A 26664-nucleotide genomic window follows, 5' to 3' on the forward strand; every position below is an offset into this window, starting at 1 on the left:
CTACAGAGGTAAGCTGTAGTAAGCTTAGCTCTGTAAGTAAACAGGTTTGGTTATATATATATATATATATATATATATATATATATATATATATATATATATATATATATATATATATATATACAGTAGGCTACAGACCAAAACCAAAGTTTGGACACAACTGTGTGTCCAAACTTTTGGTCTGTACTGTATATATATATATATATATATATATATATATATATATATATATATATATAGATATATATATATATATACATATAAAAAAAATTCCCTTCTCACCCACCGCGGGTGGTTCTTATCCTCTGAGCTCGGGCCCTCTACCAGAGGCCTGGGAGCTTGAGGGTTCTGCGCAGTATCTTGGCTGTGCCAAGGATTGCACATTTCTGGACTGAGATGTCTGATGTTGTTCCTGGGATCTGTTGTAGCCATTGGTCCAGTTTGGGGGTGACTGCCCCGAGGGGGCAGTCTTCCTCCCTGAGGCCCTGGTATTTCTCTAGTTTCTCGTGCTCCTTTTTCCTGATGTTGTAGTCACTTGGTATTGCTACATCTATCACAACGGCTTTCCTCTGTTGTTTATCCACTACGACAATGTCTGGTTGGTTCGCCATTACCATTTTGTCTGTCTGGATCTGGAAGTCCCACAGGATCTTAGCTCTGGCGTTCTCCGCCACCTTTGGGGGTGTTTCCCACTTTGATCTCGGGGTTTCCAGTCCATATTCTGCACAGATGTTTCTGTACACTATGCCTGTAACTTGGTTATGTCGTTCCATGTACGCTTTCCCTGCCAGTATCTTGCACCCTGCTGTTATGTGCTGGACTGTCTCAGGGGCCTCCTTGCACAACCTACACCTTGGGTCTTGTCTGGTGTGGTATATCTGGGCCTCTATTGCTCTGGTGTTTAGGGCCTGTTCCTGGGCGGCCAGGATGAGGGCCTCTGTGCTGTCCTTGAGTCCAGCTTTTTCCAGCCATTGGTAGGATTTACTGATATCAGCCACTTGGGTTATTTGCTGGTGGTACATCCCATGTAGGGGCTTGTCCTGCCATGATGGTATCTCTGGCACCTCAACCTCCGTTCCCTGTTGTCTGAGATATTCACTGAGCACATTGTCTGTTGGGGCTTTGTCCCTGATGTATTTATGGATCTTAGTTGTTTCGTCCTGGACTGTGGTTCTCACACTCACTAGTCCTCTGCCTCCTTCCTTGCGGCTCGTGTACAGTCTCAGGGTGCTGGATTTGGGATGGAATCCTCCATGCATTGTTAGTAGTTTTCTAGTCTTAATATCAGTGGCTTTTATCTCCTCCTTTGGCCAGCTAATTATTCCAGCAGGGTATCTGATTACTGGCAGGGCATAGCTGTTTATTGCGCGGATTTTGTTCTTGCCATTGAGCTGGCTTCTCAGGACTTGCCTTATTCGTTGGAGGTATTTAGCTGTGGCTCCTTTCCTTGTGACCTCATCGAGGTTGCCATTTGCTTGTGGTATACCTAGGTACTTGTAACTGTCCTCTATGTCTGCTATTGTTCCTTCTGGGAGTGAGACCCCTTCTTTGCGGATGACCTTCCCCCTCTTTGTGATCAGCCGACCACACTTCTCTAGTCCGAATGACATCCCAATCCTGGGATGTCATTCCAGGATTGTCATTCCTGGTGGTGTGGATCAGTGAGTCGATGTCTCGCTCACTCTTGGCATACAGCTTGATGTATGCCAAGAGATGGATGACATCCAGAGATGGATTAGAGAGGAGTCCACCATGTAAATGGCCAAAAATGTTTCTCCATTGAGTGTCTATGGTAGCCAGCTGGATACCTCTGCTAGGGGGGTTCAGGCCTATCAGACACGAGTCTGGGAGAGGAGCCATTGAGGTGTGGTACCACCCGGTCAGGATACCTCCTGGACGCCTCCCCGGTGAGGTGTTCCGGGCACGTCCCACCGGGAGGAGGCCCCGGACACGTTGGAGGGACTATGTTTCTCGGCTGGCCTGGGAACGCCTTGGGATTCCCCCGGAGGAGCTGGAACAAGTGGCTGGGGTTCAGGTCGCTACGCCCGTGACCCGAACCCGGATAAGAGGAAGAAAATGGATGGATATAAAACACAAATAATTTCTTCAAGATATTATCGAAAGCCATAAATAATCAAATAAATAAACAAATAAATAAACATATACTGTATATATATATATATATATATATATATATATATATATATATATATATATATATATATATATATATATAAAAGCTTAATGTCTTTAAATTGCTTAAGAAGCCTTTTTATATCACTTATTTATTTAATTTACAAGGGGATTTTAACTAGAAGCTTTGGTGTGCAGTTTGATTAGAAATTCAAAACAAACCTATGGGCGGAGCCATTATTTAGATAGAAACTAACCTTTCCAAACAATGATCATCAGTCATGAAATACGCTTATAATTTATGTTTTTTACTTATGTTCTTTCATTACTTCTGCTATTCAGAAAACATTGACTTTACAAACCGATTTTCATGGTCACCGAATCTAAATACTGCGATAAAATGACGCCCGGAAGCAACGAGATTCATGTCCAATGAAAGATCGGGACCTTCTTTGAGTGATGAGGGATGTGGCCAATCGTGTCGCTGTGTTGGTTGACATACTGACAAACGTTGCAGCTGTAGTGGGGGAGGGGGTCGTCGAAGTTGGCGGAACCGCCATCTTGAAAAGTACAGTCCGAAGATCTACCTTTTCGCGCCTGCTAGAATCACTTTTGAACACATTATTTTCCTTCTGGAATATAATATTATTTCTAGATTCGTACCGGTAAGGTCAAAGGCTAATGGCGGGATAAGCTACATGCTCAAGATTTGTCGTTTCCAGCTGCCAGTCGGTAGGTATACTTGCTGCCTTACAGACGATTAGCCAGCAGCCTTCATAAAACCGGCTATCGTTGGCTGGCTAACACAAAACATATTTTGCAGTCTTATCACCTTATTGATTATTCGATCATGTTTCACAGCTCTAACAAATGCAGGTGTAGCGTCATCACATAGTAATATTAACATGCATACGGAAAACGTAATTAGATTAAATGTTTTAACTTGGAAGCCCCATAGCTCTCTGATATCGGCTAACTGGACATTCTTCCTCTACCTTATTTAGGAGAGGCTAGCATACTGTAGTCGGTTTCACTAGCTTGTTAGCCCGAGCCGGTTTTACTTTCACTGTACCGACTGGGTTCATTTAGCTTTACAGCAAGTTACTCTGTCATTAGCACCGTATACTAGATGTCGGAAATATGTAGCAAACTAATAGGAAATATAAGCTCTTTGCTATGACTGGCTGCCTCTTCCTACTGCGTTAGCGTCAGCGAAGTGTAAGTAATGGTCTTCATTTGTGACTGCTGTTGCCTGTATGTACATATCGGCGTTATCATCCTGCTGATTCTTCTACTCGGGGTTGAAAAGGGAAATGAGATGATCCGTTTAGGTGTAGGTAATTAACGTGAAGCGGATGTTGTTCGCTTCAGGTCAGATTGAGAACATGTAAACCGGTAAACAGGTTTGGTTCAAATTTGATTAGAACACGGCCAAGAGGTCTAGGTTTGCTTTGGTTCACTTCATAAAACCATTGAAAGAATTGTCTGTCTGAGAGGTTTTGTTCTGTTGAGTGCATTGGACCCGGTAAAATCTTTTATTTTACCCATTACAAGAGTAACATATAAGATACTGTTTTACTGGGATATAAGACATTAGAAATGTGGACTTGTGTGTTAGAAATGAGTTGGCTGTTATTGTCCTGCTGTGTGGTGTTTTGATGCTTTGTTTATAGTCTGTTTTAGCCCAATAGCCATATGTGGTTGAGAGTATGTGGGTGTTATATTTATTGCGAACATGTTTACATTCCTGTTCATTTAAAGACTGTGGAGATGTATCCTTGTATTTTTAAGATTTCCAGATGCTGTAGATGGCGGAGAAACTTAATGATCAATTTCCATTACTAATTAATTAGTAATTAATTGTATATGATGCATAAAAACCAATTTATCATTTTGTTGAAGTAACAATCAGAGTCTATCATCTGACTCTGATTCCATATCTTCTTTTCTGAATTGTTTTGTTAGGCCTGTCCAGCATCTGTCCTTCTGCCCGTCCAGCCGGCTCTCCTGGAATGGGCCACAACCTCCAAAGACTAGGACAAATCTCTTTTTAACCTGAGCTCCATAGTCTGGACTCTGATATATTTACAGGTGGGCAGAACTGCTTACTGTTACGTGACCTCTGTGCTAGTTAATGCTTCTTAGAGATGCACCAGTTGGAATTTTGTTCCTTTTTTGCCTATTTATTTAATAAATAATAATATATGCATTTTATTTGTGTTGCACTTTGTATTTTCTGAGAAAACCTTAAAGTTCTACAAAAGAACAGAAACAGCTGCATTCAGTTTTCCCACTTTAAAATGTGGGGAAATTTTAATATGAAGATAGCAGTTTTTAGCAAATTCTGGTATTATTTAGGAGTTGTCATTTAAGAATGATAAAAGTAGCAGTCAGTTAGTATTTTCTACCTTTTGTTTTATGAGTGGCTGTTTGTTCCTGGGTGCAGAGGTATTGTCACATCATGTGTATGAAAGGATACTTGCTGTAAAACATGTTTTTGCTTTTATTTTAAGACGGAGAAAATGTTTTATGGGGTTGATATTTTAAACCGGCTTTAGCCTCTAATGTTGGGGACTAGCTTGGCTAGCATTAAAGAAACAGCAGTCACTGTGTGGATTGGTTCACATCTCCAGCGGTCACTGGGTCAGAGGGCAGTGCACTGGACGGGTGGCCGCTCCATCACCAGGCAACACAGGACAGGCAGCTTCATGCATGCGCTGATACCTGAAGGCAGTTTAGAGTGGCTGATTGCCTCAGCTAATAGCTGTTCACTGCTACATGTAAACCATGTGGTAGAAAACAGAAATATCTGTTAAACATCTCCTTCCGCCTGCCTCCATTTGAACATAGCTTACCTCACAGTAAGGGCATCCACACCATAAGGTCTGTTGTTACCATGGAACCTGCTAGCTTACTAGGATGCATGTGCTTGTAAAGCTGCTCAGATTTATTTATGAACATTTTATTGGTGGATGTGGGATGGTATAGTCAAGCTGACAGACTCTTCAGTTTCTGCTGTGTTTCACATAGTTACAGTCAAGAGTTAGACCAAAGCCTTATAATGATGTTGAATGAGTAGACTGAGACAAGACACAGTCTAAGATGTGACTTAGTGAAGACAAAAGGATTGTGCATCAGTATAGTGACAGAACATCAGGGTTTGTAGTCAACTCAGACTGTCTGTCCTTTTCTGACCTGACACACAGCAGGTCAGTAAAAGGGGTTGTTGCAAGGTTTTTGAGCTGATGATCAGTAAAATATTCTTTTATAGATGCTTTCCTTGAAGGATGAAGGTAATAGCTCGACTCAATGCAATGAAGACTAAAGCAGATTTATGTCATTTTCTAAACCTTTAAATCACATTTATGGTTGCATTTGGAATCATTTACGTGTGGATATGTGGTAACTTTCACTGAAGGCCGCACTGATGCATCGTCTACAGCAGAGATCCTCAAATTCAGGCCTCCAGGGCCGGTGCAACTTTTACATGTACTTCAATACACCTCAATCTAATGGCTGAAAATGTCCTCAATGAAGTCAAGTTCTCCAGAGGCCTGCTAGTCATCTGATTATTTGACTCCGGTGTGTTGAAGCACAGACCCATTTAAAGCTGCAGGACACCGGCCTTTCAGGATCCCTGATCTACAGCAATGACTTTCCATCTGCACCGTGTGCTGACAGACAGCTAGCACGCACAGGGAGCGGTCAGACATGCAGCATTTCATGTGCGTGGTTCTAAGTTTGAGAACTGTCAACCTTGGCTGTTAACCTTCTCGAATCTTTTAGTTAGTTATGAAAACCTGACTAATTTAAAGTAGCTTCTTTATTTTTGGTAAGCTGGCACCAAAAAAAACCTAAAATTCACGCGAACTACAACTGAGGCCGTCAGAATTCATAGTTGTTCAAAAGATTTTAAGAATTAGAAGCTGAAGTACAGAGGTAACTTTGTAGAAACAGTAAAGTGATGTTCCCTCGGACATAATCACTCAGACTTCTGGAATGAAACATTATAGGCTGATTGGAGTACAAACCTGGAGAAAGGTCACACGAGGGCCAAAAGGCAGGCAAAGTGTCATGTGTTTCCATGGAAATTAGGTATTTCTTATTTCCCTTTAAAGGAGTGTGGATGTTCCATCACAAAGGCCATGCAGCTGTTTATTTGACAGCTTCCCCAGCCTTCTGTCAGATTTAGTCTGAAGTAAATCTGCTCAGGAGAAAAGTGACAGAGGTTTAAAATCATCAAAGGAAGGGCCTTTGTTCTCAGGAGGGCCACGCTCAGTTTTAATATCATTCTTTTGTTCAGTATAGGCTGTTGTAGATGATTATTTTAGTAATCTATTTATTATTCTAATAATCCAGTAATCGAATAAAAAAAAATCTAATAAAATAAAACTTTGGGAAATTCTTCCATAACATCAAAGTTAAGATCGGAGATCAGTATTGGCTCAAATTTTCATATTTGTGAATCCCTAACAATTTTTGGTAACACTTTCTTTGTAGTGAAACTTTGCATTAATTGGTAAATAACACTGTAATGCAAAGTTGGCACTTTTAATTGACTTTTAATGCGACTTTTAAAGCAGCTTTGCATTAAAATTGTAAAGTAAATGATACTTCATGACAACAGTCATAAACATTCATAAAGACTTCTTTGTGTTAATGATACCTGTCATGTCATAGTTATGACAGTGACGTCTCAGTCTTATGCACGCTCCCTTCAAATAAAGTGTTACCCAATTTTCTGTTATCCTGTAACAAAAATAGTAAGTTTTTAAGGTAACCTGGAAAAATAATCACACAAAAATCTGAAATTATATTAAATTTAATAGTAAAGATAATAAAGCAGCAGACTGACATAGATACTTAAAAATACCCTGGTCTTCAGTTTCCACAATCATTTTCAATCAACTTAATATATGATTACATCCTTTGTAAGACCATTTATAGCTTTTTGTGTTTGTGTGGATCTTTGGTACCTTCGTCACACACAGAAACACACCTGCCAGCTATGTGGATGCTTTCAGGCTAATTTAGTCTGCTCTGTCTTTAGATCCACCATGTTTTGGAAATTTGACCTCCACACCACATCCCACATTGACACACTCCTGGAGAAGGAGGACGTGACCCTGACAGAGGTCATGGATGAGGATGATGTCCTGCAGGAGTGCAAGCTCAGAACCACAAGCTGGTGGATTTCCTCCTGAGAGCGCAGTGCATGGAGGACCTGGTCACCTTCATCACCCAGGAGCCTAGTGCTGATGTAGAAGAAAAGGTTAAATACAAGTAAGAACTGCCTTCTGGAAAAAGAATAACACTGTTTTTGATGTTTTGTAATCTTTCTGTTGAAAACATCGTAAAGTTTATAATGCAGAAGACATCATTTTAAACAAGTGAATGAAGTCGTCAATAGAGATTGTGGGTTGCTGTTCCTGGAGTGAAATACTGTCAGCATGAATCGATCAGTAAAGAAAACTTTGTCATGAGTCTAAAGAGCAACATTTGTCCCACAGGTATCCCAACATATCATGTGAGCTGCTGACATCAGACGTGAGCCAAATCAATGACAGATTGGGAGAAGATGAGATGTTGCTGATGAAACTGTATGGTTTCCTGAAGAACGACCCACCGCTGAACCCCCTTTTAGCCAGTTTTTTCTCCAAAGTGCTGTCTATTCTTATAGGACGTAAGCCTGAACAGGTATGTCTGGGAAAATACTCAGTGGAAATTAGTAGTAGTAGTTGTTAGGGGTGTTCCAATCAGTCGGTATTATCGGCCAATCTTCTTGAAAAAGTATATGATGGGTGTTTGCCAATCACTGTCTTTTGTTGCCGACCACATGTCTGTCCTGCTTGGCGACCTGCAGACGCCCCATCTGCAGCAGATCTCCTCTTTTCTTCACGCTGTGCAAGAGTGGCTGCAAAGTGGTGTGAAACTTTTGTGCTGTCCGTGAGAGTGATGTGAAGCTGTACATTGAGATGGAAAAATACCTCGATGTCAAAATGCATCAGCACAACAAATTTAATACGATATTTAAAAAACAAATATTTAACATAGCGTGGTAAATTAAAGACCTTTTGCTAAATCACATAGCCAGGGGTGTTTATGACAAAATGGAACAATGAACAGCCAATACATGTGATTGGTATCGGTGATCAGTATCAGTATTGGCAGCATAAAACCTGACTGAAGCATCTCTAGTAGTGCCAGTTGTACCAGTTAGTAAAAGGAAGCTCAGTTGATTGCATAGAGTCACTGGCTGTCAGCAGTCCTTCATTCTGAACAAGCATGTGGTGAGAGTGGAAAGAACTCAGTCATTTCTATCAGGAAGTGACATCCAGCAGAACCAGACCATGCGATGTAATCGACTGGGCCTTTGAGAGGTCAGAGCCTACACACATGGTAACTCTGGACCTGGAGTACTTTCTGTGTAAAAGAAAAATCCCAGTTTTACGGTAGCAGTGGCCCCAATGCTTTCTGAGAAAAACACATGAGGTCTGAGTCAGGATGAAATACTGTACCTCGTTGCAGCAGTGGCTATTCTAGAAGTAACACTAAGATAAATAAATAACTGAAAGAAATCCTCTGAATATCTCTTTTCTGTTTAGAGTTCCAGACTTCTGATGGTATCTGTGTGGGTTTCTCTTCTGTTTTTAACAGATAGTGAATTTTCTAAGGAAGAGGGACGACTTTGTTGATCTGATGATTAAACACATCGGGACGTCTGCCATCATGGACCTGCTGCTCAGAATGCTCACATGCATTGAACCCCAGCAACTACGGCATGATGTTCTTAATGTGGGTAACGGCACCATTCTCACCAAGCTTTGCTGACATTCATCACTGTCTTTCTCATTCATGTCAGAATGTAGACTAAATGATTGTTTTAGTTCTTTTATTTAACCAAGGAGTCATCACTGACTGTGTGGTTTTCTAAATCTGCTACAAGCTTTATTTAAAAAACACGAAGGAAAGATCGATCTGAAGTAAACATGGAAAGGTTAACTCTGTTTTATTGCTCTTTTTACAGGCAAAAAACAACCAAAATGCTTACTTTATTCATAAAGTTACAGTTGGATTTTAAATGTTTGCAACTAATTTCCTCTGCTGTCATTCACTGATATGTTCCTGTAAAACCTTTCTATGTGAAAACAACTATTTATTAGAAAAGACTGCTCATCTTTTTCTAAACACCAGTCCTTCTGGTTCCTGTTATCCTCAGGAGGAAAAGGCCTGGAACTCACACCAAGCATTAAGCCAACTCTAGCACATCTGTAATTGTTATGATGTTAACTTATGAATATTTTTTGCACAGTCATCCTCAACATGTGATGTACATCAGGTTCTCCAGATGTACGTCTGGTATTCCTCAGACCAGACAGGGACCAGGGGGCCACTGTGGCCCATCTGACCCTCCCAGTTCAATATAATATTCATACTGATATCAGGTTGGAAGGAGAATCTGAAGGCTCTTCTTCTTTTCCTTGGATTTTGTAAAAGCCTGTTGAAAGGTTGTTCAGGTGCCTCCTGATAATGATTCTTTTTCACTTTTCTCTGGTGCAGGTGTCACTTTTAACTCCCTAACACATCCTGAGATTTTTGATAGTGTCTAGTTTTTATTACCAATTAGCCCAGTGGTCACTAGACCTGGAAGACATTTAGATGTGGCCTTTAGCACTTTACTAAATTAATACCCACAATGCACAGCTGCAGGTTCTCACTGAGCACTTCGGTTTTAGCTAGGACCAAAACTGGCTAACTAGGAAACTTTAGAAAAGCATGGACAATGTGGAAGGGTGTAGAGTCTTGGATATTTTTTGCAGTTGCTGTGTATGGATTTAGACATGTAAGTGAAACATAGTAGCTGTTTGGTTCTGAGCTGAAACATGTGCCAGAATCAGATTTAGACACATCTATGTCATTTCCAGTCACATGTAGAATCATGTCGGTAAAGTTAAAATATCTAGATCATCTAGACTGGACAGGGGTAGGAATAATTTTGGTCTCAAATGTGCCCTTAAGCCTTGCCTGGTTTTTATTATTAAAGTTTGGAAGCGTGCTGTTAGACACGTTTATAGACTGAAAGTAGTGTGATCTTATAGTTTTGATAAATTAAAAAGTTGGAGATAATCAGATTATTTCTGTTTGTTCTGGTCGTTCAGAGCAGATTTCAGTCTCTGGACATTTTTATCTCTATACTTTTTTTCCTAAGGTGGTATATTTTCCAATAATCATCTGTAATATTAATCTGTTTCTCTGAAGGGGACTCTTAAAATATTTTTTGTGTAATAATGCAACACCCTGTTTACCGTCTTACCTTCCAGTGGCTGAATGAGGAGAAAGTGATTCAGAGGTTGGTTGACATGGTCCAGCCTTCTCAAGATGAAGATGTGAGTGTTTTAAGAGTCATTTGGCCTTGCCTTTACCTGAACTCTTCTTCGCATTGACCAAATTTTTTTTTTTTTTGACACAGAGACACTCCAACGCCTCCCAGTCTTTATGTGAAATCATCAGATTGAGCAGAGACCAGATGTTTCAGGTCCAGGGCTGCTCCGAGCCCGATCCTCTTCTGGCTACGCTAGAGAAGTATACCTCTGCATTTGCATCTTATAAAGCTAAACTTGTTTTGTTGGTTGACAACTCTTTATGGATCTGTGAATATGACATTAAAGGCTGAAGTGAAACTTGAATAAAAAAAAATTGAATCAGAATCTCTTTTTTTGTCATATGACTGCACACTGTTCAACCAGCTAACTTGGTCGCCAGTTTCACTCCTAATGAAAGTTGGTGTTCAGGCCCCAGATCATCAGAGCCAGAGTTTTTATCATTTCCTTCTAGTTCATGGATCTAATCTTTTAATGTTTAAATATGTAGAGCTCATCCCTGGGGAAGTTCCCAGCAGGGTAAGGCTAGCTGTAAGCCACGCCCCTCTGATGATGTCATCACAGCCGGGCCTGTGCTCTCAGTAGTTTCTAAAAGGATGAAGTGATCCAAACTGGGAGTTTGTAGCTGCTTGTTTGTTTCACTATGATATAAAAGGACTTTTAGGTTGCTAGGGAGACCCAGATTGGTTCCATTTCATCCTTACATTGTTTATATCGCTTTGTAAAGTTTTAAGACCTAAAATGTATTTATTTGCTTCTTGGTAGATGTTTTCTTCTTTGTTCTTATTTGACTCTGTTTTAGGCTTTCAGTTCCTTGTGATGTCTCTGCTAAGTTCAAGACCTTTTCTCACATCTCCCTGTTGGTCCTCCTCTTTCTTAGGCAGGAAACGGTGGAGCAGCTGCTCTCAAATATTTTTGAGAAGGACAAAAATGAGTCTGCTATAGTCAGCGTCATCCAGATCCTGCTCACGTTGTTTGAGACCAGGAGACCAGCGTATGTTCTGTTCAATATGTTCAAGTTGACTTTGTGTAGGGGATGGTCGTGTGACAGCCAGTTGAATAAAATCTGCCACTGCACACCGTAGGTTCGAGGGTCACATGGAATGCCCTCCTGGGATGTCCCACCCCTCATTCTCAGTCAACCACAGCATCCTGGAGGCTGTGAGACCCCGCCTCAAAGATTTCCACCAGCTGCTGCTTGAACCCCCAAAGGTAAAACCTTTTCCTCACCCTGAAGGGTTTGGACTATCAGGTTGATCATGCTGTTGAGTTGTGCATGCTGAACAGTGTTTGCTCTCCATCATTAGAAGAATGTGCTGAAGACAACGTGGGGGGTCCTGGACCCACCAGTGGGCAACACCAGGCTCAATGTGGTCAGACTGGTGGCCAGTCTGCTGCAGTGCAACACTCACAGCATCAATGCAGAACTCATAAACCTCAACACACTGGGAGTCATACTAGTGAGTACCAGTTACTACACATAGGCCTGTAACAATATCAAATTTTGCCAGACGATAAATTGTCCCAGAATTTTTTGCGATAAACGATAATGTTGTTTTGAGACAATCTTCAAGTAATATAATAGTAATAATCAAAGAACAATGCAAGAACACTTTCTCAAAGATCAGTACACTTAAATTCTAATGAACATTTAAACATTGAAACTGGAAGACATTTTAGATATCCAAAATAAATAAACAAAACAATAGAAACAACAAATAAAATGAATTATGAAGTCTCTGTAGACAGAATTGTCTGTCAAAAAAGGGATAGTTGAAACCAAAGCAGCAGACTGAAGACCAGCTTTGGTAGAAAGAGAGAGAAAAAAGAAAAACAATACACAAAGTAAATGAAAATTATTGAGTTTGTTTTAGTTTATCATGTGATTTAATTGATTTATTTATTATTTATTGTGGCAGGCCATTCATTCTCTGTTACTTTATTTAATGCACTCATTATTATGAAACTCATTCCAGATGGAATCTTGTTTGAGTACGGACTACAACATTTGACTGCAGAGTGCAGGTGTTAAGCTCTCAGCATTAGGAGAGCTTACCCAGCAGCAGCTTTGTTGTCTTCAGTGAAGTTTCCATCACTTCGTTTAGCGCTTTATAAAACAGTGGCTTCATATCATTCACTGCTGAACGGCTTGTCTGTTTCTCTTTCTTCTTTTAAACAGGATATGTATTTCAAATACATTTGGAACAACTTCCTCCATATTCAGGTGGAAATCTGCACAGCGATGATTCTGGCTATGCCTCCAGCTCCGGCAGAGCCGCAGCCAGACGGGGAGCCGGGTGGCACAGCAGAGAGCGCCCTCATCAGACATGTAAGGCTCACTTACTGACAGGGAGCCTTCAGCTGATTACTATCCTGAATACACTTGTTTGTCTCCTATTGTTTCACATGATATATATCTTAAATAAGGAAAACATAAGCAGAGATTTTACATTTTCAGAGGTGTGTGTAGATGTGTCCAACTAATTTTTTATTAGGATTTAGTTTCTTTACTCATTTTCCACCAAACTAATGGACCAGTTCAGATTAGGTACAGGTGAAACTTATGATGGAGATCTTTAATAATGCATGAAGTAAAGTAGCGATGCATAATATGTCTGCATCAGTATCAACCGATGTTAGACATGTTTTAACAAATCGGTCTTTTTAACAAACTGGCCAGGCGCTTTAAATGAAATCACTACTGGATTGTGACCAACACCAGCAGGCGGGTGTTGTGCAGGTGGGACACAACGACAGAGGCAGGTGGAGCTGGAATTGAACCAGAGACCCACTGATTCCGGGACAAACTCCTGCCACCGTTGTCCCAGTGATAATTATGGGATGTTTACCTGAAGCAGAAAAGCAATGTAGGCGGTGTGGTCACTTTTACATGTCTAGAAAGTCTAGAAAAAAATATCATTAATATCCCCAGTAAAAGTTCTGTGTTTTCTCAGAGAGGCTACTTTTAACAACGTGATTAATTAGTGTGACTTGTAACACCAGTCCTGGTTCAGGACTCCTTTCCTGGGATTTTCCTGCTTGTTGGATGCACTCTGTGAGTTTGTTGTTGTTTTTCATCATTTCTTTTCCATGTCTGTTTTTTTTTTCTCTCCAGCTGTTTCAAGCCTGTCAGCTGATCCAAAGAATCATAGATGCCTGGCGCTCCAATGAGAAAGAGCAGTAGGTTTTTCCTGTTTGACACCACAGACGTTCTGCTTACATGATGATCTGTTGGTGTTGGATAACTCTGCTGCCGTTTGTGTGTTTCAGATCGGAGGGCGGTAGGCGACGAGGCTACATGGGCCATCTGACCAGAATAGCCAATTCCATTGTTCATAACAGTGACAAAGGTCCTAATGGCCCACAGATACAGGGCCTCATGTCTGGTAAGGAGTGGTTTTAGTTGTGATGTTTATGACTAGCAATAATACTATATTTAAATATGGCTGTACAGTCTTCATACAGCTGAAACCTTTCAGCTTTACTTATTAAATCGAGCAAAAATTATTTAACATAATTTTTACTTGAAGAGTAAAAATGATGAAGAGTTACTTGAAGTCTTGTGAGCAATTGTAACTTACAGTTGGACCAGGACTTTACTTTGTTTGGGACAGTAGCCTACAGAGTATTGCTTATGATGTGTGTTCCAGAGCTTCCCACAGAGGACAGAGAGAACTGGGAGGCTTTCATTTCTGGCCAGCTTGCTGACACAAACAAAAGAAACACTGTTGACCTGGTGAGCTACTAGATAAAGTCTGCCTGTCTGTTGACGGATTTTACTTCAACCTTCATGTCTCCAGTCATAAAGTGACCAGAGCCTTATTATTTTATGTTTTTAGGTGAACACTCATCACATCCATTCTTCTAGCGATGATGAGGTGGACTTTAAAGATGGTGGCTTTCACCAGGACTCTTCACTTCAACAAGTAAGACACTCAGATGTAGCCACAATGCAGACCTGGATGATTGAATCCTTCAGAAATAATTTAAAACAATAACAATTCAATCACAACTAACTTTGCTTTAAATTGGTTAGAACTGAATGAAACTAAACTTCCACCAATTGTGTGAATGTGACCTCTTCAGTTGAGTGAAACAGATTTGTGAACAGTACCAACCAGCTGAGCCTGTGACATTCCCTGCAGCACAGCATCGCTTCCGACCGCTTCTGACATTCCTCTCTGGCTCCGCTGTGAGAGGCAGCACCATAGTGGGAAACTGTGGGAACTGTTTTTCACATTTCATTTAGAAATGATTTATTATCAAATATATGCAGGCGCCTCATTGTTTAATCACAACAGTGACGTTTCTGGATGAAATATTTTCGGATCACATTATGTTTTATTGACAGGCTTTTCTTTCAGTAGTGTTAATCAGACTTGTGGTGCCGACACAGACCTGCATGTTGCATACGCTGTATGGAAGTTCAGACCATATTTGAGATCAAAATGACAGGTTTTGCTTATTATGAATTCCCTTAGAAATGATTCCACATCTTCGTCTAATTCACGAGGGAATTTAGTTTTTCTTAATCGTCCTGAAATAAAGATGCACAAAATTAGTCACGTTCTACCATATCGGTGTCAGTCCGATGAATAAAACCGTTTCCTTCTTGTTGCCATTTGTTTTTGGAGAGAGGAGTGTGGTCATGTGATGGTAATAGTGAGGCCTGAAGCACAGAAGCTGTAGTGAAGTCAGCATTGTGAAAGTTTTTTGTTTTTTTTTTCCAATTTGTTGAAAGAGTAGTGAAATACATTATAATGATAAATATTGGTTATCTGAAATAACAGCAATATGAATATCAGATCTTGATGTTGGAAACGGGTTTTTAGCTCAGCGGGGTTGTTACTGCCCAGCTCTCTTTCTACCACCTCAGCGGTGCCGCTGCTTGCTCAGGTCGTTGGTGTTTGATTTTTAGCTGATTATTCCCGATCTGTTCACCAGGCTAATGTTCTGCTTCCAAGTGAAACAGCTGGAATGAAGCTCGACTCTTGTTGAGCTTTGGTTTTGGATCAAAAGTCCCTTCCACTGTTGAAAGGACAGCAGTGAGGTTTGTAGCTCCTGTCCTGCTGTTGAAAGATGCTGTAGGAAAGGATTAAACCGAATCCTAGTGATCAGGAAGAAATTTCAAACATTCCGATATTTCAGACATATTGAAATGAAGCCCAGGCTGGTGATGTCATCCAGAAGTCCTTCACTTCTATGTGGACTGTCACATGCTCACCGGTTTGGGACTGTGTGTAATGTCTAACAGAAAACACAAGGTGATGCTCTCTGTCGTGAAATCATCTAAGCTCTGACTGGCTGAACATGGTAAACACTGACCCTTCACATCCATGGAAACTAGACCCCATTTATTTTCTGTCCATCCTAAACTCATGCAGCCTGAAGCCTCAAACATCAGATCCTTTTTTAAATCTTCTTTTTTAAATCTGTTTGGAAGCAAGTTGCCATTCTTGAGGTCTGATCAGAAAACAGCCTGCACACTGCAGCATCAGGAAGCCCCTGATTGCAGAGCTGAGATCATTTCCAAACCATCACCTGCCTTTCCAGTCACTTCACTCAGAATAACAGCTTCAGGTGGAATAGTTGAATTGTGCATTTGTGTTTTAACCAGAATTGTGATACATTTGTAACGTTTTGTACTGCAACTAATGCCTAGCTGTGTGTAGAGCCAAGACTATATCATTATCGTTGGTCCTGGGTCTTGCCAGGCCTTTTCTGATTATCAGATGCAACAAATGACGTCCAATTTTATTGAGCAGTTCGGCTTCAATGACGAAGAGTTTGCTGACCAGGATGATGTTGTGGAGTAAGTATGCATCCTGCATTAATATAACTGTCTGTGACACAAAAGGCAATATAAAGCTGGTGGATTAGATTGTTTCCTGTGCTGTTAAGTATTGCATTAATTTATTTGTTACAAGTACAAAACATTTTAACTTATTTTGGATTTGAATTAGGAAAACGGAGGTTGAAAAGCATCCATTTCTCCTTCCTCTGTAACAAGGCAGCAGCTCCAGCTGTTCATGGAAAACCAATCATATCCACTTCAGCTTGTTGTCTTTTGCCGTCTGTAGCCTGATTTTCCCGTATCAGGGGTAGTTGCTTTGGGTCCATGTAATTCTAAGCAGTGGTATAAAGGCTTGTGGGGAGAGCTGGCAGCTGATTGGTGCTTTAAGAATACTTGCTTCTCTTCAGACGGGGAAGATCTGCCCAAAGCCCGTTTCTGCCTTCTGCTCAGCATAATCAACAGTCCAAAAGCTGGTGGGGGTTTTAGAAATGAATGATGATTTGGTGAAATGCTCTCCAGATTAATAGAAATATGTCAGAAACCAAGTTCAGATCTTGTGAGTTTTTCATTCGAAATATTGCTCAATATATTTGCAAGCTTCTAAAAAGTGAGTTCCCGTGGAAACAAACATCCAGCTGTAAAAACTTCAGCGTGTGGAGGAAGCAGTTTGTTACTGCACCGTTCATGGCATCAATGTTTTAGTGAATTTAGTTTCTGACTTATGTTGATTCTTACACGCTGATGGCTGGCTGATTTTCCACAGCCATCGATCCAACTCAATCATGTCAGTTTGTCACTTTAATAAATGTTGGGTCATCTTTTCTGCTTAATTCAGAATCTTTGTGGAGAGATGCAAAAAATGTTTTATTTCTGCATTCCATCAAACCTGAATGTCCTGTTATAACCAGCCTAACATCACAGGATGTCTCTGACAACCCAGATCAGCTGATTTCTGATCATGTATCAGGAGCTCTGGAAACCACGTACCCCACACAGTTTGAGCAGATTTGATCCAAATAAGTGTTTGAGAACAGAGTCAGACATGTTGCTTATAGGTTCCACAGAAACCTAAATCCTGACACATTGAAGATTGGCACAAAGTCTCCATTCCAGGCAGTTGGAACCTCTTAAACTTTACGCCTCTGCTTTTACTGCTACAGAACAAGACTGTCTTTCCACAGGGAGAAAGTCCCAGAACAACTGGTGGTGTTCTGCAGTCTATAAAAAAAAATGATTTCTAGTTTATTAAATGACTGCTTCAGTTATGGAGTTTTTGCAGCTTTGTTTCTGCGATAACTTGCAGCCTTAATCACTATTATTATTTAGGTCTGCATGTAAAGTGATTTTTTTTAATTGTGGCGCAGCCAGAGGTTCATGTTTCTGTGAGACTGATTGGTTATCAGTGATCAGTGGAAGCAGCAGTAGTTCTGTAGTTACTGCTGCCTGGTTCAGTCACTTGTGTGATTCAGGAAGTGTCTTCGTCTGGTGGTGTTCTGCATGAAACAAGTTTATCCACATATGTTGAACCTGAACTTCTGTTTACACACTTTGCATTATGTAAACTCATGTTTTTCTTCATCTTGCAGTATTCCATTTGATAGAATATCAGACATCAACTTTTCCCTGAATACAAATGAAAGTGTAAGTACTAAATATTGATCCTAAATATGTAAAGTCTATAATGAGTCTGAGAGAAAAAAGCTTTTGTTTTCTTTTTTCTACATGTCTTATTTTATGTTTACACCACAAGTCCATATGTGACCCATCTCTGTCAGTTTTTTCTAAAATTACGATTCCAAATTACAGACATATGTCATGTTTCAGAGCAGCCGGAGGCTTAGGAGTGTTTCCATCTTTCTGTGTGAGACAGAAACCAGCACGACTGATGACTGGAATGCTGCTCTATTTAATAATGGCATGCTCACCTTATTGCATGAGTGTCATGTTAACATTAGCATGCTGCGTCCAGTCACTGGAGTCTGACTCCTTCCAGTCAGCAAGCCTACAGCCTACTTGACTTGCTTCACTTGTAGTGAAGCAAGTCAAGTCTTGCTTCACTACAGCAAACACCATTGCTGGTAATTTTACCAAAACAAATTCATTTATAAAGCACTTTTAAAACGCAACATAGGAAAACAATTCTATAAACACATACACACTTCATATTAATCTCACACCATTTCAAAGGCCAAGGAATTAAAATGTTTTTGATTACCTGAGAGTGGATGTGCTCACTGAAGTGTTGTGTGTTGTTGTGACAACTAATGTACTTCAGTGCTGCAGACTGGTTGTACTGGAGTCTGATCGGAAGTTATGAATGAAAACCACTAAAGCAATATTGGTGTCAGGAAAAGATCTGATTCAACCTGGTGGTTCATTCATGAAACGCCTTTAACCCGGCTGAGTTTGTCCAGTTAAAGAAAACTAAAGTACAGCAGCTCAGTCACAGTCGCCATCTTTAAGCCCTGATGCTGTTCTGTTGGTAAAGCTTTCTGAGCATCTGCAGTGTTTCTAACCCTGCAGTGTGTGTGTGTGTGTGTGTGTGTGTGTCTCTCCAGGCGAATATAGCCTTGTTTGAGGCGCGCTGTAAGGAGAAAATCCAGCAATTTGAAGATGCTGGTTCAGATGAAGAGGACATCTGGAATGAAAAGGATGTCACCTTCGCTCCAGAGGCACAGAGACGTCCGAGGTGATCCGGCAGGGGGACATTGGTCTAAAAATGGTTATAGTTAAGCTTCAAAAGCAACAACTTTATGATTAAACAGAAGGAAAGAGTGGATTGTTCAGTTTCTGGTCACAATGTGATGGTTGAAGCATTCATCAGTTCACCTCCAGATGATCCAGCAAATAGCGGCCTGTAAACAGTCAGTGGTTTTCTGACTGTGTGTGTGTGTGTGTGTGTGTGTGTGTGTGTGTGTGTGTGTGTGTTCAGGAGTTCAGGCAGCACCGACAGCGAGGAGAGCACAGACTCAGAGGATGAGGACTCAAAGAGAGATCCGTTTGAACCCTGCAACCCCGCCTCTGATGACCGCATGGAGGTGGACACAGGTTGGTGTAGCAGCACACACACAGAGCTGGGTTATTTGGCTCTGTTCCCTTCGTTTATGATAGAATGTAAACAGCAACTTCCTGTTGGTTTTAGCTAGCAGCCGTGCTACACTGACACATCCTGCTCTGTCTGACTGAGTCTGTTTCCGTTTGAAGCGCCAGTGTGGACAGCCAGCTTTGACGACGTTCCCATGGAGACGGGTTCGGGTGCAGCTGCAGCCTCCAGCCCCAGCACCCCTGATGCATCCTCTCCTTTGTCTTCTACCACAGCAGCTCCCGCAGAGGCGGCCTGGAACTCGTCTCCTGCCGCAGCAGCGCCTGGCGTGGAGACAGGGCTGGGCAGACTTCTCCAGCTTCTCTCCCGTCTGGTACGGCAGCCTGACAGCTGTGCTCCACATCTGGCTGCAGCGCTCACTTTACCACCTTAAATATGGAAGAAGTTCTTAACAGAAATGTCTGTTTTTCAGTCCCAAAGACCCTCTAAGGTGCAACTCTCCCGTTGCTATGGAAACTAGCATGGAAACGATAGACCCTCTGGGGGTCAATGCACCAATGCGTCCTGACGGTGAGTTGTGGATAAGAGAGAGTGTTTGCTCCTGCTTCTTTAGCTGATATTGGAACCAGCCAAGCTGGCAGCCAAGTCTCCAGAATGTGATGGTTGGTTGGGCGCTGACGTGGCTCCGCCCTCGTCCTCTTCGTCTACAGACTGCGGCAGCGCGGCGGCGGCGGACGAGTCATCGTGCTCGGAGCAGCGCAGCATCACAGAGACGGTCATCAACGGCTCCATGAAGGAAACAGTCAGCCTCACTGTCGATGCCAAGACCGAGACGGCCGTTTTCAAGAGGTCCGCCTTCCAGACACACACACACACACACACACACAACCATTACATCTTCTAATACCTGACTAAATGACAGGGAGAACATTCACAACAGTGGAGTTATTTTGTTGATGCTTGTCAAACAAGTCCAACATGTTGCTGACAGAAGATTCCAGAAACACTGCAGTGTTTTCTGGGAATACTGCAGCAGCTTGTTCTGGTGACAGAGGCTGAACTGATGGGATGTCATGTTATCAGCCTCCTCTTCAGGAGAAATCAAGCCTCTTTAAATATATTGACCCACTACAACACACTAATGCTGCTCAGCTGGTTTAGCTACAAGTCCTTTTTCCATTATTAAAACCGTCAATCAACGTTTTCACTTTTTATTCAATAAAGGGGAAATTTATCTGCTCTGTCTGCACATATAATTCTAACTGCATTTCCCAGTTTTTCCTGACAATTATCAGGATTATGTTGTCATTAAGCACAGTCTGCCAACAAATCATGAAAAGAGGCTTATTATTTAGGAATGCGTCCTAGTGTTTGAATTTCTTCCACCATGAACACATTTTATTTTTCTAATCCATCTAAATTAATAGAGATGCACCAATCAGAGATTTTTTTTGACGGATTTCCTCTCTCCGGTTATTAGACTATGCCCCACAGATATTGATTCGATTCAAAATATATTTTCTCTTTCTGGCAAATTCAAAATTAACTTGTAATCACAAAATGCTTATTGGAAAGCAAAACAAGTTCCTCAAAAGTATTGCAAAAGGTAAACTGCATGTTCCCCGACACATGACCTTTGACTCTTTGTGTTAGTAAAATGACAAGTTCAGTCTGATGGTCCTTCCTGCTGAGGTTCAGTGGCTTCATTGTGAAACGTCTCGCTGTTCACTGCGTGTTTTTTTTTCCCCACAGTGACAACGTCAACACTGAAGAGTAGTGTTGGAGCGTCACTGTGGGCCCTCCAAAAATCAGAAAGAGGTTTATCTTTCCAGTGAGGGCCGGTCAGGTCAGACTCTGGGTGCATCTCTAGTAATTGGAAATGGAAGCGAATTATTAAAACACACTCTGGTAGTGGAAAGCCTGCTGCACACGGATGAGGGCCAGTTAGTAGTTATCCAGCTGCCAGTCCTCTGTCCCACTGTCCTGTTGTTGAAGTTGTCTTCTGTCTCAGTAAACCACAGTGTGATGTAATTTAATGAACAACACTCACAGTCTGAGCTTCCCCTCTCTCTCTTGCTGTGCGTTGTGGGTGTGGTCTTCAGAGTGTTGAAATCTTATCGGTATGTACAGCCAATCAGAGACGAGCCTGCAGCCGTAATGTAGTCTTGTTGTCACGTCAACCACCAACTTGTCTTTCCCAGTCTTTACTTTTGCTTTGAACTCTGTTTTCTCATTATCTCCATTCTGCATGTTTTTCTACTAAAGCTGTGTCCAAGTGTTTTGATTCTATTTTTTTTTGTTGGCTTTTCGTTCAGCAGCCGAGGGAAGCAGGAGCACCAGTAGCTAGTCCTGATAGGTGGAAGACCTTTAACATGGTTTCTTGGTTTCTCTCGTTGTGGGTCTGTCTGCTCTGCAGCTGGTGACCCATGCTGATACTGTGACCTCGTTAGTTAGAGAGGTAGCTGTAGGTCTGCTGACGGTCAGTCGCTGTCCACATGTGAAAACATTACAAAGTTGCTTAGGCTACGTTCACACTGCAGGCCAAAGTGACCCAATTCCGATTTTTCTTTTTTGTCAAATCGGAATTTTTTGGTGTGGTCATTCACACTTCCAGATATATGCAACCTGTATGTGATCTCCAGTGTGAACTGCAAACAACCTGAAAGTGTCCCGCATGTGCAGTAAAGGGCGCAATAACGTCACACATAGAGAGCCTGAGTGTTTTGCCAACCGCCATAAAAAGAAGTAGTGCTCAGTGTTTGCGGAAGTAAAGATGGATGCTAACGATGGAGCATAGCTTGTTGTTTATCTTCCTGCTTGTGTGTATCAGGGTGCAGAATAGAGACATTTGTCGAGTATCAGTGACGCTCAGGTCAGATGAATGCGACCTGGTCGTTAGGTCACATTTGAAAAGGTCGGATACCTATCGGATACCCAAGTGGCCTGGGTCACATTCGAAAAAAATCTGACCTGTGTTGTTCAGACTGTCATGAAAAGATCAGATACAGGTCACATTAAGGCAAAAAAATAAAAATAAAAAATCAGAATTGGGTCACTTCAGGCTGCAGTAGTCTTATTGCCATTGTAGAAGGTCCAAAGAGCCACTTCTGGCTCTGGAGCTGCAGGTTGCCATGGTTACCATCACATTAAATAAACAGTTGTTGGAGTTGGCAAAGAAGCATAAATTTAGGTTTTAGAAATTACTTTTGTGGATGTTATTAATATCTATTACCAGATGTTGTGTCAGTGTGGCTGTAAGCAGAGGGATGGATGAACTTCCGGTTCCATCTGGAACATTCCTGGTGCTCCGTCCGCCCAGCACTGCTCATCTTCTACCGCTAGCGCTGCTTTAGATCTGGATGTTTGTTAGTGTTTTGCTTTGATTGAGTCCTCATCAAGATCTTTGGTGGTTCTCTGAGATAAAGCAAGACTGACGGCTGATCCAACCTGTTTCGGTCCAATCCGTGTCTAAAACGATCTCCATGTGTGCTATTTGCTATGGAGCTTCACAAGTGAACAGAGTATCAGAACCAAATGTTTCAAAACGATCTACTTTCTCCATTTGCTGTACATTTGAATGTCCCTAGAGTCTTTCCATCTCCATACATCATCCTTTGTTTTACTGTGTTCTGTCAGTTCAGCATGCATCTGGTTTCACATGTGGCTGTGTTGTGTGTTTCTGTGCTGGAGCTGCATGGTGGGTGTGTCTTACGCTGCTACCTGTCTGTTTCAGTGATGAAGAGAAGCTGGGTCCTTCAGAGGCCTTCCTGCTGCTGGAGCGCACCGAATCGACTGGGAACAGCGTAACTTCAGCCGGCTCTCCAAACGCAGGGTCAGACCACACTCACACACACCCACACACACACACACACACACAATGTCTTTCTATCTTCACAGGGACTTTGTATTGATTTCCAATCATTTATTTAGCCTTACCCTAACCATTACCCGTGCATGCCTAACCTAACTTAGTCCTAAACCTGACACATAACCAAAAACTGCACCTCTTCTTATGGGGTAGTCAGTGTTTGTTGGAAAAATAATAAATAAAATCCATAAAAACAGAAAGTTTGACTAGCAGTGAGACTTAATTCAAAATTTTAGTCAAATTAATTGTGGGCTCTGTAATTGATTTATTTCATTTTAATTGAAAACCAAAAACCCTTTTTGTCGCTAAGTTATTAAGTAAATAGTTGTATAAGCTCAACAACAAAGATATTATTTTGAATCTGTTCATTGAATGTGACTGTGGTTGCTTATGTTAGCATTGGGGATATCTGTGCTGCTACTACATGTTTAGCATTGAGATGCTAATTTAGGCCTAAATAGCTTCACTGATGGGCTAACTCCTTTTAGCACAACTGGAACACCACAATCCTTTCCAGCATTCAAGCCGATCTGTTTTTGAGGCAAGAATGAATCCAGCTGGCCAAGAGAAGCGACTTGGTCGTCCATCGCTGATTTTTGCTGATGTCACTTGTGCGTCAGATCTATGGGTGTACCAGAAACACTTTGCAGTACAAAGGTTCCAGCTTGTAGATGGTGATGGCTGTGAGCAGGAAGGGTCTCCTGCAGCAGTTTGTATTACGACAGTCCTAAAGACACCTCTGGCTGCAGACACTTTGTTGTTGTATAACAGTCTGATGAAGAGGATTCCAGGTTCTCTATAATGTTCATCATTTAATGAAGAATCTTTTTTGTCCAGAGCTTCCAATATTAGAGCAGAACCAGCATTCTTTATCCTGTTTATGCATCAGAACAAACCAAAAGGAAAAAAACTCTCAGCAAAAATCCATCCAGCTGCACAGCATCCCACCACAGGGGATAAGTGTCCAAAAAGCAATGTTTCAGAATGAAATGAACAGAGCTACTCCAACCTGCTACCACAGGAGAAAGTTGCTTGTTCCTTGCAGTTACTCCACAATAGGTAGAATACTGCCTGCTAATAACATCCTAACAGAACCTCTAAAGTCGTTGGGCTCTTTTCAGCTGCTATCGTTTGACTCAACCATTAGGTGTTCAGATTCAGCACAGTCGTTTAATCCCACTGACTTCACTTGTGTTCTTGTCGGCAGTGAGAAGTGTCGGCCCGCTGGTGGAGCTTCCCAATGGACCTCTAAAAGAAATGTCCAACATGGAGGACGCCAAGTAAGACTGACCTCACGATCTGTCTGGTTTTAGCTGCTCTGCTTGATGAAGGACCGTTAGGATGCCCTACAACTGCCTGAGTGTTTTTATGACATTTTTGGGTATTTTGGATTAAGTAACATTAAATTTTAGCTTTGAGAGACTCGAGTGATGGAAACTATGCAAAACCAAAAAAAAATACTTTTTGAAAATTGTCATTTGAAAAGGATATTTCTGGTGAAGAATAAATCAGATCACACCCTCATTCATTCCTATTTAAAATGGCTAAACTCACATAGGTTTATGGCATCAGGAGGAGATAATGACACATCATTACTCAGCCTGGTTCTGGTTCTGGTTCTGGTTTGGTGCTCTGGCTTTTGAAGTGAGAGTGGACCCTATGGTGAGGATCAGCATCTGCAGCACATTACTCTGTTCAGGGTTGACCATAAAGGATTTTAACCAAATACTGATAATGTCATGTGGAAAGAATTGAATAGGGTATTTTGTTTTTGTTTATTATTTTCCATTGCTGCAATTACTAGTAGGGAACTGTCAGTGTTGTGAACCAAATTGTCCAGGTAACCGACTGTGTGTCCTCCTCCTAGGCTGGACAGGAACTCTGTCTCCTCGGAGCAAGCTGTGAACGGGCCGGCGTGAGGACGGACCGGCTGCTGCTCAGAGCGCAACCAATCACACGTCCCGACAGGACCAGCAATACTCCCATTGGCTCATTATTGATGGAAAGGCCGACAGGTGTACAGAATGATCCCCAAACGACAAAATGAGAGACGGACTCAGGCGCATAGAGAATAATTTTTTTTCTGCATTTGTTTATATACCGTTGTTCCTATGAGGTGATGTGCGACTGATATCTTGACACTCAAAATGAAATAGTAATGTTGCTATAGTTAAAGACATGATTGTATGAATAAAATATTTTATGAAAAGAAAATGTATCCTGAACCATGCTGAATCACAGGGGAATCAGAAGAGATGCTGCACCGACTCTTATTTTCTACACATGTTCCTAATTATTTCATTGGTGAGTTATGATTTTGTTGTTTTTTTGTAAGATTAGCAGGAGGGTTGTGTTGTGTTGCAAAAGACTTAGTTTTTATCCAAGGAAGCTGGATTCTTGGTAAGAGTTTTTGAAATGAACAGACTCATTTTGTTGGTCCTGTGTTTAATACACACTTTGACACCTCAGTCCTGAACTTCTTCAGGTCTTTGTGCTCGTGCTTTATGATGACATAATTGTGACCTTATTTCAACCAAGTGACCAGCAGTGTACAGCATCAGCTGGGGAGGGGCAGTACTGCTGTAATCTATGATCCAGATAGTGTGAGAAAACCTCATTCTCCCAATTCAGTTTAAAAATATTTTATTTGTTGTGAAGACAAAAGTTTTCACTCGGGTATCTTCAGAGTTCTGATGGTGTGAGTAAGAAGGATCTGATAGCTGTCTGTCATGCAACTAATTTGAAGCGGCCTCTGACTAAACACTGGCTGTATGACATGCTAACATCTAGTCAGCAGAGACAATATTCCAAAATATTCCAGCAGAGCCTGGATAACATCAAGCTCTGCTAATCCAGCTCGTTTGCTTTTGCTGCTCCTCTATATCAGGCTGTATTGTTGTGAAGCCAGGCAGAGAGATGTTGGAGTTGGGGATATGATCCTTGTCTTGTGTGATGGATGCAAGAGACTGGTTTGAACTTCTTCCTCTCTCTGCTCCATGAAGCCTACTTTTCAACTCATCTGGGATTTGGGCTCATAGTTTAGGTATTTGAACTATTGTGATTCTAATCAGCTGCTCCCAGTTGTAAAATCAAAAAACTATGTATTGCCATGATTGTGCATCACTGTTAAAAAATCCTTTAGCTTCACAGCATCCAAAACCAGATGGAGTAATTGTCCAAACATGAAATGCCTCAACCAAAAACATGAACAAATCAGAACGCCGTTCTGAAGAATCCTGCAGAACTTTCTTTGGCTCCTCAGTAACTTTTTGGATTTAGCAGTGTTATGGAAATGTTTTTGTTCTTTGAACTACTTTGTAAAACCAGCCCATACCAATCTTGGTCTGTTATTCTTGAGTTTGGCCAAAAGTATTTTTATCAACCAGATACCCTGGAAAAAAACTCTGTTAAATCCGGACATTTCTACATCCACTTTCTTTCTGCT

General features: G+C 41.4%; 1 protein-coding gene across 1 annotated transcript; it reads left to right on the top strand.

Annotated features, from left to right (window-relative positions):
• The first annotated feature begins 7183 nt into the window (after nt 1–7183).
• Nucleotides 7184–25695, top strand: ppp6r3 (protein phosphatase 6, regulatory subunit 3). The gene is given in 27 exon segments (XM_032546861.1): nt 7184–7302; nt 7305–7416; nt 7644–7830; nt 8791–8928; nt 10455–10520; nt 10604–10716; nt 11395–11508; nt 11600–11726; nt 11822–11974; nt 12694–12843; nt 13630–13694; nt 13785–13900; nt 14165–14250; nt 14354–14440; nt 16229–16326; nt 17895–17949; nt 18867–18997; nt 19241–19356; nt 19513–19688; nt 19690–19724; nt 19824–19921; nt 20062–20200; nt 21454–21471; nt 23085–23183; nt 24427–24445; nt 24447–24499; nt 25087–25695. Coding segments are annotated over 27 exon segments (2715 nt in total). The 5' UTR covers nt 7184–7190; the 3' UTR covers nt 25139–25695.
• Nucleotides 25696–26664: the final 969 nt, after the last annotated feature.

Source organism: Xiphophorus hellerii, chromosome 2, assembly GCF_003331165.1.
Source record: "Xiphophorus hellerii strain 12219 chromosome 2, Xiphophorus_hellerii-4.1, whole genome shotgun sequence".
NCBI classification, from domain to species: domain Eukaryota; kingdom Metazoa; phylum Chordata; class Actinopteri; order Cyprinodontiformes; family Poeciliidae; genus Xiphophorus; species Xiphophorus hellerii.